The 20,523-nt window shown below is 43.2% G+C and overlaps 1 protein-coding gene across 16 annotated transcripts in view; it reads left to right on the top strand.

Moving 5' to 3' along the window:
- Positions 1 to 20,523, top strand: part of LOC109908430 (focal adhesion kinase 1-like) — a 241,193-nt gene that overhangs the window by 157,354 nt on the left and 63,316 nt on the right. For all 16 annotated transcript variants that reach the window (XM_031795110.1, XM_031795109.1, XM_031795111.1 and 13 more), the window contains 5 exons: positions 2,956 to 3,043; positions 6,824 to 6,903; positions 7,025 to 7,087; positions 13,136 to 13,190; positions 20,227 to 20,367. In XM_031795110.1, coding sequence (XP_031650970.1) covers positions 2,956 to 3,043; positions 6,824 to 6,903; positions 7,025 to 7,087; positions 13,136 to 13,190; positions 20,227 to 20,367 — 427 coding nt within the window. The remainder of the gene's footprint in view (positions 1 to 2,955; positions 3,044 to 6,823; positions 6,904 to 7,024; positions 7,088 to 13,135; positions 13,191 to 20,226; positions 20,368 to 20,523) is intronic.

Genomic DNA, 20,523 nt, shown 5'->3' with positions numbered 1-20,523 from the left:
TTTTTCTATTGTGTTATTGACTGTACTTTTGTTTATTCCATGTGTAACTCTGTTGTTTGTGTCGCACTGCTTTGCTTTATCTTGGCCAGGTTGCAGTTGTAAATGAGAACTTGTTCTCAACCTGCCTACCTGGTTAAATAAAGGTGAAAAAATAAATAAAAATGAAAACATGCATGTCTGCACCAGCTGTTCTGGACAACTGTGATATCAGTGTGAGTAAAACCTTTAAACAGGTTTAACATTCACAAGGCCGCAAGTCTAGACGAATGAACAGGACGCGTGCTTAGAGCATGCACTTACCAGCTGGCAAGTGTTTTCACTGACCTTTTCAACCTCTCCCCAACACACTCTGTAATACCTACATGTTTCAAGCGGACCACCACAGTCCCTGTGCCCAAAAACGCCAAGGAAACCTGTCTGAATGACCATCTCCCCTAGGCAGACATGTGGCCATGGAATACTTTGAAAGGCTGGTCATGGATCACATCAACACCATCCCAGACACCCTAGACCCTCTCCAATTCACATACTGCCCCAACAGATCCACAGAAGATGCAATCTCTATTGCACTCCAAACTGCCCTTTCCCACTTGGACAAAAGGAACACATTTACATTTTATTAATTTAGCAGACGCTATTATACAGGAGCAATTAGTGTTAAGTGCCTTTCTCAAGGGCACAACGGTAGATTTGTCACCTAGTCACCTCCTGGTGTGGAACCAGAGACCTTTTGATTACTGGCCCAATGCGCTAACTGCTAGGCTACCTGCCGCCCTGTGAGAATGCTGGTCATTGACTACAGCTCAGCATTCAACACCATAGAACCCTCCAAGCTCTTCACTGATCTAAGGACCCTTGGACGGAGTACCTTCTTCCATATGTTTGGGGAGTCTCCCACATGCCTTCCGGTTTATCTTCGGTCTCTTTGTTGCCTCTCTAATTAATACCCTCCTTGCTTGGTCCATGAGTTTTGGTGGGCAGCCCTCTCTTGGCAAGTTTGTTGGGGTGCCATTTTCTTTCCATTTTTTTATAATGGATTTAATGGTGCTCCGTAGGATGTTCAAAGTTTTGGATCTTTTTTTATAACCCAACCCTGATCTGTACTTCTCCACAACTTTGTCCCTGACTTGTTTGGAAAGCTCCTTGCTCTTCATGGTGGTGCCCTTTGCTTAGTGGTGTTGCAGATTTTGCAGGTGTTGCAGACCTTTCAGAACAGGTGTATGTATATATACTGAGATCATGTGACACTTACATTTCACACAGGTGGACTTTATTTGAATACTTTTGCAAGGCACTGAATACTTTTGCAAGGCACTGTAAATAGTTAGTCTGGGTAGATATTTGATTAACTATCTGCATTTTCCCTTTTTGCACTTTTTTTTTTTTACTCATCACATGTTACTGTTTGTTATCTGTCACTTTCTAGTTAGATGTACATACAGCTTTTTCCTCAATTTCCTCGTACCCGTGCATATCGACTCGGTACTGGTACCTTGTACATAGCCAAGTTATTGTTACTCATTGTGTGTTTATTATTACTTTTACTATTACATGTTTTACTTTTCCATTATTTCTTTATTTTCTTTAACTCTGCATTGTTGGGAAGGGCCTGTAAATAAGCATTTCACTGTTAGTCCACACTTGTTGTTTACAAAGAATGCGACAAATAAATACAAATGAATATAACATTTGATTTGATAACTGTATATAGAGTTCCAGCTCTGTGACTAGAAGACTGGTATCAACTGTAGCTCTGTGACTAGAAGACTGGTGTCTACTGTAGCTCTGACTAGAAGACTGGTATCAACTGTAGCTCTGTGACTAGAAGACTGGTGTCTACTGTAGCTCTGACTAGAAGACTGGTGTCTACTGTAACTCTGACTAGAAGACTGGTGTCTACTGTAGCTCTGTGACTAGAAGACTGGTGTCTACTGTAGCTCTGACTAGAAGACTGGTGTCTACTGTAACTCTGACTAGAAGACTGGTGTCAACTGTAGCTCTGTGACTAGAAGACTGGTGTCTACTGTAGCTCTGTGACTAGAAGACTGGTATCAACTGTAGCTCTGTGACTAGAAGACTGGTGTCTACTGTAACTCTGACTAGAAGACTGGTGTCTACTGTAACTCTGACTAGAAGACTGGTGTCTACTGTAACTCTGTGACTAGAAGACTGGTGTCTACTGTAACTCTGTGACTAGAAGACTGGTGTCTACTGTAGCTCTGGACTAGAAGACTGGTGTCTACTGTAGCTCTGTGGCTAGAAGACTGGTGTCTACTGTAGCTCTGTGACTAGAAGACTGGTGTCTATTGTGGCTCTGTGACTATAATACTGGTGTCTACTGTAGCTCTGTGACTAGAAGACTGGTGTCTACTGTAGCTCTGTGACTAGAAGACTGGTGTCTACTGTAGCTCTGTGACTAGAAGACTGGTGTCTACTGTAGCTCTGTGACTAGAAGACTGGTGTCTACTGTAGCTCTGTGACTAGAAGACTGGTGTCTACTGTAGCTCTGTGACTAGAAGACTGGTGTCTACTGTAGCTCTGTGACTAAAAGACTGGTGTCTGCTGTAGCTCTGTGACTAAAAGACTGGTGTCTACTGTAGCTCTGTGACTAGAAGACGGGTGTCTACTGTAGCTCTGTGACTAGAAGACTGGTGTCTACTGTAGCTCTGTGACTAGAAGACTGGTGTCTACTGTAGCTCTGTGACTAGAAGACTGGTGTCTACTGTAGCTCTGTGACTAAAAGACTGGTGTCTGCTGTAGCTCTGTGACTAAAAGACTGGTGTCTACTGTAGCTCTGTGACTAGAAGACTGGTGTCTGCTGTAGCTCTGTGACTAAAAGACTGGTGTCTACTGTAGCTCTGTGACTAGAAGAGCTAAGAGTACAAAACCCCTGGTCCCTTCTGTGTTACATGCTTCTGTGTTTTGTCTAAACAGTGACATATTCCTCCTCTCTAGATATGAGCTGCGTATTCGCTACCTTCCAAAGGGATTCCTGCACCGCTTCAGTGAAGACAAACCCACACTCAACTACTTCTACCAGCAGGTGAGACAGACAAACAAAAAAAGAATGTAATCAAGTGTGATTAATCACAAATTCAGAAATTACTTTCATTTGAGCAGTAATTTAAGATTTTTTTTATACAAAAAGCTTTACAAGAATATTGATGTCTTGATTTTGTTGAAAGTAACGTTCGTGAAATCAGGTGAATTAGTAAAGCACACTTTCTTTAACCTCAATGTCAACTTTGACATCACATTGTTGTTCTTTGCTGTATAGATGATATATTTGGGATGTTTTCAGTGCATTGTGAATGCTTTCAGACAATGCGATTAATCGCTATCAAAAAAACAAGTGCACTAAAATGACAAAAAGCAAACGAGTTAGCTGATGAACTCTGGCAGCCCTAAAACCCACGCACCCCACAACATTATCCATGGGAGTTGATTAACAGAGAGACAGCCTGGTTTCTAACAGGCCATTGACCACGCTATTTCAAACCATACTTGGCTAGGCCTATTTATTCAACAACACTGTAACCGCAGGCATATAGCACTTCTAACAGTGTGTGTGTGTTTGTGTTTGTGCAGCCATGTGTGCAAATTGTGTGTGTGTGTCTGAGGGATCCAAGCCTTCACTGTGTGTGTGGGAGTGTATGGGTGCAGTAGGGGGGAAGTATTAGGAAGTAACACAAGGTGTGTAGCCACCCGCAGGGCTGTAGAAGCAGAGAGGTGAACTGGGTTAGTGAGCCTAGGGGGGCTCTGCCTGGTGTCTGGCGCTCTGGGGAAGAGACACTCCCTCCGATCCAGACGGGGGAGAAAAGAAGCCATTTTTACAGCAGTGAAAAACATTTGGGCTCACTGCTTTGCTGGTACTACTGCTTTGCTGGTACTACTGCTTTGCTGGTATCACTGCTTTGTTAGTACCACTGCTTTGTTAGTATCACTGCTTTGCTGGTATCACTGCTTTGCTGGTACTACTGCTTTGCTGGTATCACTGCTTTGTTAGTATCACTGCTTTGCTGGTATCACTGCTTTGTTAGTATCACTGCTTTGCTGGTATCACTGCTTTGCTGGTATCACTGCTTTGCTGGTATCAATGCTTTGCTGGTATCAATGCTTTTTTAGTATCACTGCTTTGCTGGTATCACTGCTTTGCTGGTACCACTGCTTTGCTGGTATCACTGCTTTGCTGGTACCACTGCTTTTTATTAAGCTTTATGATTTTGCCTCGCTGCGAGCAGTGAGCAGTGTGCTGGTTTCCTCTTTTTGCTCTCATGGTTTTGCTGAGTGCCAGCTGAGAGGAAAATAGTACTGATGGAAGGTGAATGGTCAGTGTTTGAAGGGCTAATCATGGAGCATGAGAAGAGCTTCTGTCCTGAATTCAGTCTGGTGTGGAAGAACACCTTCAGGAAGCAGGATCTGTTTCCATGATCTACAGTGGCAGAATCAATGTCTGTATTGGTGTTAGAATACAAAGAGCCGGTGCTCAACATGACAAATGGCACATTCAGAGAGGACATAATAGCCTCTCGCTATCATTCAGAAGCAAACACTCATCTGTCTCAGGAAATGTCTCGCTCTGTGTCAGTCTGCTAGTGTTGTGTTGCTATCACTGCAGGTGCACCCACCCAGCCTTTATCAATCAATATCACCGTTAGGTTCTTATGGGCTGTTATTACGGGTGATAAGATTTAATGTTTCTGCCACTGTCTGTCTCTCTCACTCTGTCTGTGTCTTTCTGTCTCTCTCTGGAGGGAGGGATGGATGGAATGTTTATTGAAGAGCTGTATAGCAGTAAGGTCCCCCTCAATGCCTTTGTCCCCTGTGTTCTACCCCTCATTCTAGAAGTCAGTGTGTTCTATCCTTCATTCTAGAAGTCAGTGTGTTCTATCCCTCATTCTAGAAGTCAGTGTGTTCTATCCTTCATTCTAGAAGTCAGTGTGTTCTATCCTTCATTCTAGAAGTCAGTGTGTTCTATCCTTCATTCTAAAGTCAGTGTGTTCTACCCCTCATTCTAGAAGTCAGTGTGTTCTATCCTTCATTCTAGAAGTCAGTGTGTTCTATCCTTCATTCTAGAAGTCAGTGTGTTCTATACTTCATTCTAGAACTCAGTGTGTTCTATCCCTCAGTCTAGAAGTCAGTGTGTTCTATCCCTCAGTCTAGAAGTCAGTGTGTTCTACCCCATTCTAGAAGTCAGTGTGTTCTATCCTTCATTCTAGAAGTCAGTGTGTTCTATCCCTCATTCTAGAAGTCAGTGTGTTCTATCCCATTCTAGAAGTCAGTGTGTTCTACCCCTCATTCTAGAAGTCAGTGTGTTCTATCCCTCATTCTAGAAGTCAGTGTGTTCTATACTTCATTCTAGAAGTCAGTGTGTTCTACCCCTCATTCTAGAAGTCAGTGTGTTCTATCCTTCATTCTAGAAGTCAGTGTGTTCTATCCCTCATTCTAGAAGTCAGTGTGTTCTATCCCTCAGTCTAGAAGTCAGTGTGTTCTACCCCTCATTCTAAAGTCAGTGTGTTCTATCCTTCATTCTAGAAGTCAGTGTGTTCTACCCCTCATTCTAGAAGTCAGTGTGTTCTATCCCATTCTAGAAGTCAGTGTGTTCTATCCTTCATTCTAGAAGTCAGTGTGTTCTACCCCTCATTCTAGAAGTCAGTGTGTTCTATCCCATTCTAGAAGTCAGTGTGTTCTATCCCATTCTAGAAGTCAGTGTGTTCTACCCCTCATTCTAGACGTCAGTGTGTTCTACCCCTCATTCTAGAAGTCAGTGTGTTCTATCCCTCATTCTAGAAGTCAGTGTGTTCTATCCCTCAGTCTAGAAGTCAGTGTGTTCTACCCCTCATTCTAAAGTCAGTGTGTTCTACCCCTCATTCTAGAAGTCAGTGTGTTCTACCCCTCATTCTAGAAGACAGTGTGTTCTACCCCTCATTCTAGAAGACAGTGTGTTCTACCCCTCATTCTAGAAGACAGTGTGTTCTACCCCTCATTCTAGAAGACAGTGTGTTCTATCCTTCATGTGTGACATCTGCTTGCTCTGCTCTGTGTAAAGCCCCCATACTCCCTCCATATGGAAACATCAGGGCCCAGATTCACAAAACCTTCTTAAGAAGACATTTCTTCTCAACTGCAATTGTTTACTTAACTATAGAATGTTAAGCAAAGTTGCTATTCCTCTAAAAGGTTATTGGAAATGTTATTGCGTTATTTCTTATGTTTCTCCTTAAGCAAAAAGTTAAAGTATGAAGATTAAGTTATTGGATTTGTTCTTGGAAATTATGTTAATTCCAAGATAGCTAAACCCTTGTCGTAAACTCAGGGCAGTGAGAAAATAATCACAATCTTCATCTGAAAGTTTCAGTATTTATTATTTGACACTCAAGAACATGTTTTAGAACAATAATCTCAGTATGAAATATGCTAACATGATTGACATTGCTAGCTAGAGAGCTAGCTAAAAAAGTTTGTAAGAAGATATTTGAGAAGTTTGTAAGAAAATAATGAAATCTTAATATATTGTTAAGGAATCGAACTGCCAAACTATCTTATGAACTTCTTTTTTTTTAAGAAGCTTCATACATTTTTGAGTATGAAGTGTTTTGTCAATCTGGGCCCAGGTCGCCAGCTAGTCTTTAGTTTTTCAATAGCAGAAAGTCAAGCATTTCTACGCTAAAGCCACCTGTTCATTGTGGTGTTGGTTGCAGTATTCTAGTCTCCTGTTCTAAAACCAAATCAAATCAGTGTGTCGGTCATATGCACAGAAAAAAACTAATACTAGTGCAATGGGGCAATAACATGAAAGCATGTCTTCGGTTCTGTCTTTCAGGTGAAAAATGACTACATGGTGGAGATAGCGGATCAGGTTGAGCAAGACATTGCACTTAAGTTGGGATGCCTTGAAATCAGGTCAGTTTACAGTTATCCAAGATTGGTCAAATGTTCTGTTCTCTCATGGGCGCTAGCTAGCTCCCATGTTGTTACAGTTCTCATTGACACCCCCACTCACCAAGACATGTTTCCCTTACAGGAGATTCTTCCGGGAGATGCGAGGAAATGCCCTGGACAAAAAATCAAACTATGAACTATTAGAGTAAGTCCCCTTTTGGCTTGATTGTCATCTGTTAATAGCTTCGGTTTCTCTGCTCACTGTAAGAATCAACTATTCAGTCAATATTGTAGGTCTCTGTTGATCTTTACCCAGAAACAACAAGAGGAATTCCTATAAAGGGGATATAATGCATTTATTTATGTTAGCTCAAATATAATTTCCTAAGATATCCTACCTATATCTTTGATATCCTATAACCTCAATACACAAAATCATCTCTGAAGTGGACTATTTGTACCTAGTACACTGAGATCAGTACCAATGGTATCAGCAGCCTTGCCTAGTGTGATAATGGGTTATATGATAACCATCCTTCATAATGATCACATAGGTCAACCTAGTGTGTTAACGGGTTATACAGTATGTGAACCATCCTTCATAAAGATCACGTAGGTCAACCTAGTGTGTTAACGGGTTATACAGTATGTGAACCATCCTTCATAAAGATCACGTAGGTCAACCTAGTGTGTTAACGGGTTATACAGTATGTGAACCATCCTTCATAAAGATCACGTAGGTCAACCTAGTGTGTTAACGGGTTATATGATAACCATCCTTCATAAAGATCACGTAGGTCAACCTAGTGTGTTAACGGGTTATATGATAACCATCCTTCATAAAGATCACGTAGGTCAGTGGTTCTCAAACCTCTCCTGGGGACCAACAGACATTTCACAATGTTGTTGTAGCCCTGAACTAACTCACCTGATTCAACTAGTCAAGGGCTTAATGACTAGTTGACAATCTGAATCAGATGTGCAAGCTGTGGAATAGTTAAAATACATGGAACATCTGGGAGTCCCCGAGGAGAGGTTTGAGAACCCCTGACAAAAGAGCCGTGGCCATTTTGAAACCCCCTCCAGGGTCTTAGGTCTGCGGGCCAACATGCTTGTCTGAGCTATGCTATTTGATAAAGTTTGAAAGGTCACCTTAGTCATGCCTGTTTCTAACAATGCATTCCAATTAGTCCTTTTGTCATATGCTCAGGCCTTCAGTCTCTAACTAGGCTAATCACTAACATCCCTCTCTCTTTTCTCTCTGTATTGATTGAAAAAAATGGAGGTACCTTCATATATCTTATGCCTGATGGATGAATAGGAGAGGGGGAGAGAGACCAAGACCTCACATTGTGTTCTGCCTCCTTTCAGAGGGAAGAATCTCTCTCACACCTCCTTCCTTATGCAGGGAAAATGTATGGCTGCATCCCAAAATGGCACACGATTCCCTACATAGTACACCATGAAGCACTATGGAACCTGGTCAAACGTAGTACACTATAAATGGTGCCATTTGGGACGTAACCCAATGTCCTACTTGGCTGGCTCCAAGGATATGCAAAGTTAAGGGATTTATTAATTCCACTGGGCCTGCGGGCAGGTTGTAAGGCAGGGCACTGCTAGCTGAGAAACATGCCTAACAAGATATGCAGACATGGGGCTCATTGTGTTGGCTAGCATTAGTTACAGGTCAATCAATCCACTTACCCACATACACAGAGCCCAGCACTGAGGGGGAAGGGGAGGAAAGGAAGGGGAGAGAGGGGGATGTATGGGAGTGAGAGGAAGAGGAGAGAGGAAGAGAGAACGGAGGGAAGAAGGAGAAAGAAGAAGAGGAGGAGGAGGAGAGGAACAGAGAGGAGAGAACGGGAGATATGGGAAGGAGAGAAAGAGGAGGAGGAGGAGAGGAACCGAGAGGAGGAGAAAGAGAGGAGAGGAGGAGATAAGGGTGGATATGGGAAGGAGAGAAAGAGGAGGAGGAAGAGAGGAACCGAGAGGAGGAGAAAGAGAGGAGAGGAGGAGATAAGGGTGGATATGGGAAGGGAGGGAGAGAGAGAGAAAGAACGGGTAGCAGGTACACTCCAATCAGAGAGTACTTCCTGTCTGGGTGACTGATGGAGGGAGAGAAAGGGGAAGGAGAGGAGGGAAAGGGGAAGGAAAGGAGATAAAGGGGAAGGAAAGGAGAGAAAGGGGAAGGAGAGGAGGGAAAGGGGAAGGAAAGGAGATAAAGGGGAAGGAAAGGAGAGAAAGGGGAAGGAGAGGAGGGAAAGGGGAAGGAAAGGAGAGAAAGGGGAAGGAGAGGAGGGAAAGAGGGAGGTTCAACCTGGTGGGAAACTTGGATTACTGTAGTGCCTGGGATTAATACTGAGCATAGGGGAAATCATAATGTGTTTCAGCACTGCTAAAACTACAGAACAGGTTTCCTCTTGATTTAACATAGCTAGGCTACTTCCTACATCCTTTCGTCATTATACTACATACATCCCCTAAGCGCCAATCTGTTTGTGCCATCATGCCAACTCCTTGTAACTCATTGTCGTGGCATACAGATCCTCAAATACACCTACAGTGCCTTGAGAAAGTATTCAAACCCCTTGACTTTTTCCACATTTCCTTGTTACAGCCTGAATTTTAAATGGATTCAATTGAGATTTTGTGTCTCTGACCTACACACAATACTCCATAATGTCAAAGTGGTATCGGTACCAAGTCAGTGTGCAGCGGTACAGGTTAGTTGAGGTAATTTGTAAATGTAGGTAGGGGTGAAGTGACTATGCATAGATAATAAATAGCGAGTCGCAGTAGTGTAAAAACAAATGGGGGGGTCAATGTAAATAGTCTGGTGGCCATTTGATCAATTGTTCAGCAGTCTTATGGCTTGGGGTTAGAAGCTGTTAAGGAGTCTTCGGTCCTAGACTTGGCGCTCCGACTTGGCGCTGACCGCCTCCCTATAAGCTGTCCCATTGTTGTCGGTGATCATGCCTAACACTGTTGCATGGACTCACTGTGTGTGCAATAATAGTGTTTACCTCATCTCTGTACCCCACACAAACAATTATCTGTATGGTCCCTGTATGGTCCCTCAGTCGAGCAGTGAATTTCAAACACTTATTCAGCCACAAAGACCAGGGAGGTTTTCCAATGCCTCACAATGAAGGACACCTATTGGTAGATGGGTATATAAATAAAGCTAACATTGAATATCTCTTTAAGCATGGTGAAGTTATTAATTACACTTTGGATGGTGTATCAATACACCCAGTCACTACAAATATACAGGTGTCCTTCCTAACTCAGTTGCCGGAGAGGAAGGAAACCTTCAAATAGTTTGTTTAATAGCTGTGCTAGGAGAAAACTGAGGATGGACCAACAAAATTGTAGTTACTCCACAATACTAACCTAAATGACAGCGTGAAAAGAAGGAAGCCTGTACAGAATAAAAAATATTTTAAAACATGCATCCTGTTTGCAATAAGGCACTAAAGTAAAACTGAAAAAAGAAATGGCAAAGAAATAAATTTTATCTCCTGAATACAAAGTGGTATGTTTGGGGAAAACACAACACATTACTGATTACTACTCTTCATATTTTCAAGCATGGGGGTGGCTGCATCATGTTGTGGGTATGCTTGTCATCGGCAAGGACTAGGGATTTTTGGGGGGATAAAAAGAATAGAGCAAAGCATAGGCATGATCCTAGAGGAAAACCTGGTTGTCTGCTTTCCAACAGACACTGAGAAATAAATGTACCTTTCAGCAGAACAATAACCTAAAACACAAGGCCAAATATACACTGGAGTTGCTTACCAAGACGACATTGAATGTCCCTGAGTGGCATAGTTACAGTTTTGACTTAAATCGGCTTTAAAATCTATGGCAAGACTTGAACATGGCTGTCTAGCAATGATCAACAACCAACTTGACAGAGCTTGAAGAATACAAAAAATAAAGTGCAAATATTGTACAATCCAGTTGTGCAAAGCTCTTAGAGACATACCTAGAAAGACTCACAGCTGTAATCGCTGCCAAAGGTGATTCTAACATGTATTGACTCAGGGGGGTTGATAATTATGTAAATTTGACATTTCTGTATTTCATTTTCAATAAATTTGCTAAAATGTTTTAACTTTCTTATTATGGGGTATTGTGTATAGATGTATATATATTGAATCCATTTTTAATTCAGACTGTATCACAGCAAAATATGTAATAAGGCAAGGGGTTATCAGCAAAGCTTCATCATGTTAATGCCAAAGCAGCATCCATTTTCTGGCAGCTTTTCTGGCCTTGGTCTTATAAATGATGTTGATTGATTCTGGCCCGGCGGAACGCAAATGGCCATGGGAGCGCCTCGTGTTTTAACAAGCTATCTTTTCATAGAGCCCTTATGATGAATTGATTGTGTGGGAGGGAGGAATTTAAAGGCTTTAAAACCTACACTGTGACTCTTCTTCTCTACTCTACTCCATCTCAAGGACCACCTCTCTCTCTGTCTCTCTCTCTCTCTCTCTTTCTCTCTCTCTCTCTCTCTCTCTCTCTCTCTCTCTCTCTCTCTCTCTCTCTCTCTCTCTCTCTCTCTCTCTCAGGTCTTCTTCCCTGCAAACCTCTCTCTCTCTCTCTCTCTCTCTCTCTCTCTCGTTAGTCATTAGCCAATGTCCTGTTTAGCTGTTTTTACATCCCCTTTTCTCCGTACACAGACCGATAAGCTATAGTATTCAGAAGGTATTAATAACCCTTGAATTATTCCACATTTTGTTGTTTTACAGCCTAAATTAAATAGATTGCTTTTGTCAAAATTCTACTAATAAAACCCCATAATGACAAAGTGAAAACATGTCTTGCCATAGATTTTAAAGCTGATTTAAGTCAAAACTGTAACTATGCCACTCAGGGACATTCAATGTCGTCTTGGTAAGCAACTCCAGCGTTGCTGGCCTTGTGAAAGGTGAATTCATCTCCCAGTGTCCGGTGGAAAGCAGACTGAACCAGATGTACACAGGATCTTGCCTGTGCTTAGCTCCATTCCGTAGATTTTTTTTTATCTTGAATAGCTCCCCAGTCCTTAATGATTACAGGCATACCCATAACATGATGCAGCCACCACTTTGCTTGAAAATATAACATTTGTTTTCAGAACAATTTCTTTTGTAGTGTTACTTTAGAGCCTTATTGCAAACAGGATGTAGGTTTTGGAATCTTTTTTTATTCTGTACAGGCGTGCGTCTTTTCACTGTCATTTTGGTTAGTATTGTGGAGTCATTTCAATGTTGTTGAGCCATCCTCAGTTTTCTCCTATCACTGCCATTAAACTATGTTACTGTCTTAAAGTCTCCATTGTCCTTCTTCTCTTTCCTCTGTGTTTGAAATTCGCTGCCTGACTAAGGGACCATACAGATACTGTAATTGTATGTGTGGGTACAGAGATGAGGTAGTCATTCAAAAATCTTGTTAAAAACTATTATTGCACACAGACGGAGTCCATGCAACTTATTATGTGACTTGTGCACATTTTTACTCCTGAACTAATTTGTCAAAATTCCCCTTTGACATTATGGGGTATTGTGTTTAGGCCAACAAACAACAGTATATTTCATCAATTTAAATTCAGGATTTAACACAACAAAATGTGGAAAAAGTTCAGGGGTGTGAATACTTTCTGAAGGCACTATGTTTTGTGAATAACAGCAGGTAGCCTAGCGGTTAAGAGTATTGGGGTCGACCGAAAGGTCGAATGGTTCGAAATCCCGAGCCGACTACGTGGAAAATCTTGTCAATGTACTCTTGAGCAAGGCACTTATCCCTAATTGCTCCTGTAGGTTTAGATAAGAGCGTCTGGTAATGACTAAAATGGCAATGACAACTTCAGAGGCCTGAGCTGCAGTATTCACGTTAGATACTGTATGTCCCACTAATGACCCTGAGTAAATGGATGTGTTTCTCTCCTGTTTCCCTGGTAGATCAGTATCAGAGAGTTACAATTCTGAGACGGGGTGAAGTTTCCACTAAGTACACATCTAAGATCAGCTTCCAATCCTGACCTTAACTATTAGTGTGGAAAATGCAAAAACTGACCCAAGACCAGCATTTAGGGGCAACTTCATCCTACACCAATTCAGTCAGTGGACTATGTGGATGTGTTGATATTCATCCGAAAGTAGACAATTAGCATTCATTGCTAAAGTGAAAGTTTTGCCTTCTCATTTGTCTTGCTAAACTGATGTTCTCCTTTTCCTCTGCTCTTTTTTCTTTACAGAAAAGACGTGGGGTTAAGAAGATTCTTTCCCAAGAGTTTACTGGATTCAGTCAAGGTGAGATGATGCTTCAGAAACATTTCCTTGTTCTTCCGGAGTTGTTGATGAGAAAACATCTCTAAGGTCCAGTCAGTCTCCAATGTATTCTCCGAGATGGCACCACAGCTTCATGTCAATGTACCACGCACTGAAGATTCCATATTTCATTTCCTGCCCTCTGAAGTGTCTTATGGTACTGGGTTCTTTGTTCCAACCTTGTACATGCAGAGTTGGCCTAGTTCTCGGCTTAGCCTCCCTCGCACATACAGGCCTGTTGGGGGGGGTGGGGGGGGGATTAGCCCCAGCTGAATCAAACCCACTCATCTGTCAACTTCTTTCATCTCACTAGACAACAGCACCTGACATCTGATGACTCCTCTCATCTCACTAGACAACAGCACCTGACATCCACTGAGACCAAACAGTGGGAAAATGATGCTATTTAGTGTAATATATAGGCTAGACCCATGCACAGCCTAGTACACAGTTGGGTATTTTGTGTTATTGGACTAGTCAGTTTAAGCAACTCCTGAAAGGGGAATTGCGCATCTGTCTGTCTTGTCTGCCATTGGCTGAATCCACTAATGTATGTGTGTGTATGCACCCACGCTCCCCAGCTGTGTTTGTGTGTGATGTGATGGATTTACGGCACGTGTGTGGGTGTACATAGCTGTTGGGCCACAATGGAGCAGGCGTGATCGTGGGGCCCAATAGCCCGAGAGGGGTGGGGGGCGTGGGTGCCTGGCAGTTCGAGAAAGAGGGGTGGACAGATGCTCTACCTGAGGGTGGGGGTGGCGCCTGACCCCACAGCCCCACAGGTCACTGCTAAACCTACTGTATTGTTTTCTCTCCACCAATGGTGCAAGGGAAAGTGTAGTTTAGGATCCCTATTAGCTACTGCACATACAGCAGCTACTCTTCCTGGGGTCCACATAAAACATAGAAATACATGGCAAAGTACAGAACAGTTATATACAGTGGGGCCAAAATACCAGCAACAGTGTGTGAAAATCTTGTGAAGACTTACAGAAATCGTTTGACCTCTGTCATTACCAACAAAGTATTGAGATAAACTTTTGTTATTGACCAAATACTTATTTTCCACCATAATTTGCTAATAAATCCATAAAAAATCCTACAATGTGATTTTCAGGATTTTTTTTCTTTCATTTTGTTTGTCATAGTTGAAGTTTACCTATGATGAAAATTATAGGCCTCGCTCATCTTTTTAAGTGGGAGAACTTGCACAATTGGTGGCTGACTAAATACTTTTTTGCCCCACTGTATATAAAACATATAAATACATTTTAATCAAAAATGTAATAAAATAGGACTTAAATATTGGAATTACAGCAAAAATACAATTGACAATCTTTAGAAAGAGGAGAGGCACTATGATACAAAGGAAGGAGGGGTCATTCTGCGTAGGAAGGACCTCCTTCTGTCAGGCCTCAATCACCCTCCCCTCTGTCATCCATCCATCATCCATCCCCCGACTATCCACTCTGTTGTTAGTTATCTTTAGCATAGAAACCCAATGCCCCTTCATCACCCCCACCTGTGTGTGTGTGTGTGTGTGTGTGTGTGTGTGTGTGTGTGTGTGTGTGTGTGTGTGTGTGTGTGTGTGTGTGTGTGTGTGTGTGTGTGTGTGTGTGTGTGTGTGTGTGTGTGTGTGTGTGTGTGCGTCACAAATATGCATGCGAAAAACTGTATGATTCGACTGAAGATGAAGCCTCTGACTCTGGGAGTTTAAAAACCATGATCGTCCTCACACTGTTAATTCCTGCAAATGCCTTTTCCCTACAATGACATGATTAACAGATCAAATTTTCATTGACGCACATGAAGCCACACATGCATAGACAGACAAACAGGTAAACACACACACACACTCCAGACCCCTCCTCTCTTGATGACCAGAAACATTTTCTGGTGGTTATTCCCGCCCCTATCCACTCTGCTGGACAGAGTATATTACCTGGCAGATGGCTGAGGTCCTAATATACACATTCAAAGCATAATCTAATTAGGCAATAAAATAAATGATTGATTTCACAGAGGTGACATTTGCATAATTAGCATCCCCAGGCTTACTGGAGAAGGTTTCCATTTAGACCAATGAGGACAGGTTCCCGTGGTAAAAGTAGGGGGAGCAGAGTCAAAAATGGCTGCCTCCCAAATGGCACCCTATTCCCTATTGGCCCTGGTCAATAGTAGTGCACCCTATTCCCTATTGGCCCTGGTCAATAGTAGTGCACCCTATTCCCTATTGGCCCTGGTCAATAGTAGTGCACTATATAAGGAATAGGGTGCCATTTAGTTTTTTTTAAAGTGATTTAGAATGAAGCACTTGTGTGGTCTAATGTCTCTATCTTGTTAAATCTCCTTTTCCTGGAGAAATCCTGATGGGTATTTGAACAGACGAAAAAAGCCCAGTAAACTACACTACATAACCAAAAGTATGTGGACACCTGCTCATCAAACATCTCATTTCAAAATCATGGGCATGAATATGGAGTTGGTCCACCCTTTGCTGCTATAACAGCCTCCACTCTTCTGGGAAGGCTTTCCACTAGATATTGGAACATTGCTGTGGGGACTTGTTTCCATTTAGCCAGAAGAGCATTAGTGAGGGCAGGCACTGATGTTGGACGGTTAGGCCTGGCTCGCAGTCAGCATTCCAATTCATCCCAAAGGTGATCGATGGGGTTGAGTTCAGGTTCTGGACTATGCCAGTTCTGGACTTACTAGATTTACAACTCGTTTTTCTGAATCTACGTCAAGTAATGCAAGGGGAAATAATGGCACAGTAGCCATTTTGGGAAGGGGTGTGGAGGACCACATACACACCATAGTAATCATGCCAGTCAAGTTCTACACTGATCTCGAGCACAGAATCGTCTAGAATGTCATTTTATGCTGTAGCGTTAAGATTTCCCTTCACTGGAACTAAGGGGCCTAGCCTGAACCATGAAAAACAGCCCCAGATCATTATTCCTCCTCCACCAAACTTTACAGTTGGCACTAAGCATTGGGACAGGTAGCGTTTTCCTGGCATCCACCGAACCCATATTTGTCCATCAGACTGCCAGATGGTGAAGCGTGTTTCATCACTCCAGAGAACATGTTTCCACTGCTCCAGTCCAATGGTGGCAAACTTTACATCACTCCAGCCGACTCTTGGCATCGCACATGGTGATCTTAGGCTTGTGTGTGTCTGCTCGGCCATGGAAACCCATTTCATGAAGCTCCCGACGAACAGTTATTGTGCTTACGTTGCTTCCAGAGGCAGTTTGGAACTCGGTAGTGAGTGTTGCCACCGAGGACAGAATATTTTTACGCGCTAAGCGTTTCAGCACTCTGCGGTCCCGTTCTGTGAGCTTGTGGTCTACCACTTCGTGGCTGAGCTGTTGTTGCTCCTTGACGTTTTCACTTCACAATAACAGCACTACAGTTGACCGGGGAAGCTCTAGCAGGGCAGAAATTTGACGAACTGACTTGTTGGAAAAGTGGCATCCTATGATGGTGCCACGTTGAAAGTAACTGAGCTCTTCAGTAAGGCAATTCTTCTGTCAATGTTTGTCTATGGAGATTGCATGGCTGTCTGTCAGCAACGGGTATGGCTGAAATAGCCAAATTCACTAATTTGAAGGGGTGTCCACATACTTCTTTATATATAGTGTATATTCTCCTATTTCCAACCCCCCTCAGCCATCCCCCCATCCATTAAGTGGAATGTAAAATTCTACAGGTCTGCTGTAGATGCTATGCATTCATCTGGATTTACACTCATAATGGACATCAGCTTGTGTACCAGATCTCAACTCTGGTAATGCACACTGCAACTGGCTTTAAAATCACATTCAAAGATATTTTCTAATTGAATTTAGTTACATTTTTGTTGTTATGCAGGGAGTTGATTTAGATGACATACTTACAGTGATAGTTTTAATTACGTTGTGTGTTCGTGTATGTCCCTGCCAGTTTGTAGTAATAGTGTCAACGTCACCTGTCATTAAAGCGTGAGGTCTCATGCATTTTTTATGGTGTTTAAACTCACTGCAACCCTGTAATGGACAATGAAGTCACTATTGACCCGGTCACATTGATCAGGCCAACAGCTCCACTGGCACTCTACACTGGTTGGACTCTATGAACTAACCGAAAGGTTGCTGGATCGAATCCCCGAGCTGACAAGGTAAAAATATGCCATTCTGCCCCTGAGCAAGGCAGTTAATCTGCCGATGCCGGTTAAGGCAGCACCCCGCACCTCTCTCACCCAGGCTAGCTGTCCTTCCAGTTTGGGATCCAGGCTAGCTGTCCTTCCAGTTTGGGATCCAGGCTAGCTGTCCTTCCAGTTTGGGATCCAGGCTAGCTGTCCTTCCAGTTTGGGATCCAGGCTAGCTGTCCTTCCAGTTTGGGATCCAGACTAGCTGTCCTTCCAGTTTGGGATCCAGGCTAGCTGTCCTTCCAGTTTGGGATCCAGGCTAGCTGTCCTTCCAGTTTGGGATCCAGGCTAGCTGTCCTTCCAGTCTGGGATCCAGGCTAGCTGGGATTCTAGTATTGGACCCAGGCTAGCTGTCCTTCCAGTTTGGGATCCAGGCTAGCTGTCCTTCCAGTTTTGGATCCAGGCTAGCTGGGATTCTAGTATTGGACCCAGGCTAGCTGTTCTCGGCAGAAATATATAATTTTTTTTAAAGACTTTTTATTTCTGCTGCGGCAACAATTTATTAGTGGTGGACGACCGCTGTGAAGTGAATATAGGGGAAACACTGTACCATGACTGCGTTCCAAATGGCACCCTTTCCCTTCATACAGATCAGTGAATAGGGTGTCATTTGAGAGGTAATATTAATATGTAAAGTGGAGGAGAGATTGACTTCATCACTACATGTATTGATGGGAGGTATTGACATGTTGAATGCTCCGAGCTGTCTGTTTGAACTACTGGCACACAGCTCTGACACCCATGCAAGACATGACACGAGGTCTCTTCACAGTCCCTGCCTCCCATAGCCCAGAACAGACTATGGGAGGTGCACAGTACTACATAGAGCCATGACTACATGGAACTCTATTCCACAGTACTACATAGAGACATGACTACATGGAACTCTATTCCACATCAAGTAAATGATTTAAGCAGAAAAATGTGATTTCAAAAACGAATTAAAAACACACTTTATGGAACAGCGGGGACTGTGAAGGAACACATACATAGGCACAGACACATGCATACACACCCACACACATGATAACATACGCACTATACACACACACACACATGGATTTAGTACTGTAGATATGTGGTAGTGGTGGAGTTGGGGCCTGAGGACACAGTGTGTTGTGAAATCTGTGAATGTATTGTAATGTTTTTTTTAAATTGTATAAACTGCCTTCATTTTGCTGGACCCCAGGAAGAGTAGTTGCTGCCTTGGCAGGAACTAATGGGGCTCCATAATAAACCCCAGGAAGAGTAGTTGCTGCCTTGGCAGGAACTAATGGGGATCCATAATAAACCCCAGGAAGAGTAGCTGCTGCCTTGGCAGGAACTAATGGGGATTCATAATAAACCCCAGGAAGAGTAGCTGCTGCCTTGACAGGAACTAATGGGGATTCATAATAAACCCCAGGAAGAGTAGCTGCTGCCTTGGCAGGAACTAATGGGGATTCATAATAAACCCCAGGAAGAGTAGCTGCTGCCTTGACAGGAACTAATGGGGATTCATAATAAACCCCAGGAAGAGTAGCTGCTGCCTTGGCAGGAACTAATGGGGGTCCATAATAAACCCCAGGAAGAGTAGTTGCTGCCTTGGCAGGAACTAATGGGGATCCATAATAAACCCCAGGAAGAGTAGTTGCTGCCTTGGCAGGAACTAATGGGGCTCCATAATAAACCCCAGGAAGAGTAGTTGCTGCCTTGGCAGGAACTAATGGGGATCCATAATAAACCTCAGGAAGAGTAGCTGCTGCCTTGGCAGGAACTAATGGGGATCCATAATAAACCCCAGGAAGAGTAGCTGCTGCCTTGGCAGGAACTAATGGGGATCCATGATTAAACCCCAGGAAGAGTAGCTGCTGCCTTGGCAGGAACTAATGGGGATCCATAATAAACCCCAGGAAGAATAGTTGCTGCCTTGGCAGGAACTAATGGGGCTCCATAATAAACCCCAGGAAGAGTAGTTGCTGCCTTGGCAGGAACTAATGGGGATCCATAATAAACCTCAGGAAGAGTAGCTGCTGCCTTGGCAGGAACTAATGGGGATCCATAATAAACCCCAGGAAGAGTAGCTGCTGCCTTGGCAGGAACTAATGGGGATCCATGATTAAACCCCAGGAAGAGTAGCTGCTGCCTTGGCAGGAACTAATGGGGATCCATAATAAACCTCAGGAAGAGTAGCTGCTGCCTTGGCAGGAACTAATGGGGATCCATGATTAAACCCCAGGAAGAGTAGCTGCTGCCTTGGCAGGAACTAATGGGGATCCATGATTAAACCCCAGGAAGAGTAGCTGCTACCTTGGCAGGAACTAATGGGGATCCTTAATAAACCCCAGGAAGAGTAGCTGCTGCCTTGGCAGGAACTAATGGGGATCCATGATTAAACCCCAGGAAGAGTAGCTGCTGCCTTGGCAGGAACTAATGGGGATCCATAATAAACCTCAGGAAGAGTAGCTGCTGCCTTGGCAGGAACTAATGGGGATCCATAATAAACCCCAGGAAGAGTAGCTGCTGCCTTGGCAGGAACTAATGGGGATCCATAATAAACCCCAGGAAGAGTAGCTGCTGCCTTGGCAGGAACTAATGGGGATCCATAATAAACCCCAGGAAGAGTAGCTGCAGGAACTAATGGGGATCCATGATAAACCCCAGGAAGAGTAGCTGCAGGAACTAATGGGGATCCATGATAAACCCCAGGAAGAGTAGCTGCAGGAACTAATGGGGATCCATAATAAATCCCAGGAAGAGTAGCTGCAGGAACTAATGGGGATCCATGATAAATATAACATTTGGGATGCATGTCTGCCTGTCTCTAGTAATGCCCCTCTCTCTCAGGCCAAAACCCTGCGGAAGCTGATCCAGCAGACATTCAAACAGTTTGCCAACATGAATGATGACCAGAGCATCCTCATGTTCCTGGAGATTCTGGCGCCCGTCTACAGATTCGATAAGGAGTGTTTTAAATGTGCTCTCGGGGTAGGCTGATTTCCACTATTTTATTTGTTCTGGGTTTCAAATACAACATATATATCGATAAGATGCACTTTTGAAATCCCAGAGGATAAAAGGGATCTTTAAATACTAATGTCTTTAAGTATTTTGTTCATTAGCAGTCAAGTGTTCAAGATGTAG

Source organism: Oncorhynchus kisutch, linkage group LG17 (assembly GCF_002021735.2).
Source record: "Oncorhynchus kisutch isolate 150728-3 linkage group LG17, Okis_V2, whole genome shotgun sequence".
In the NCBI taxonomy this organism is placed as follows: Eukaryota; Metazoa; Chordata; class Actinopteri; order Salmoniformes; family Salmonidae; genus Oncorhynchus; species Oncorhynchus kisutch.
The sequence above is the reverse complement of the archived record's forward strand: the minus strand, read 5'-3'. Positions and strand labels throughout refer to the sequence as shown.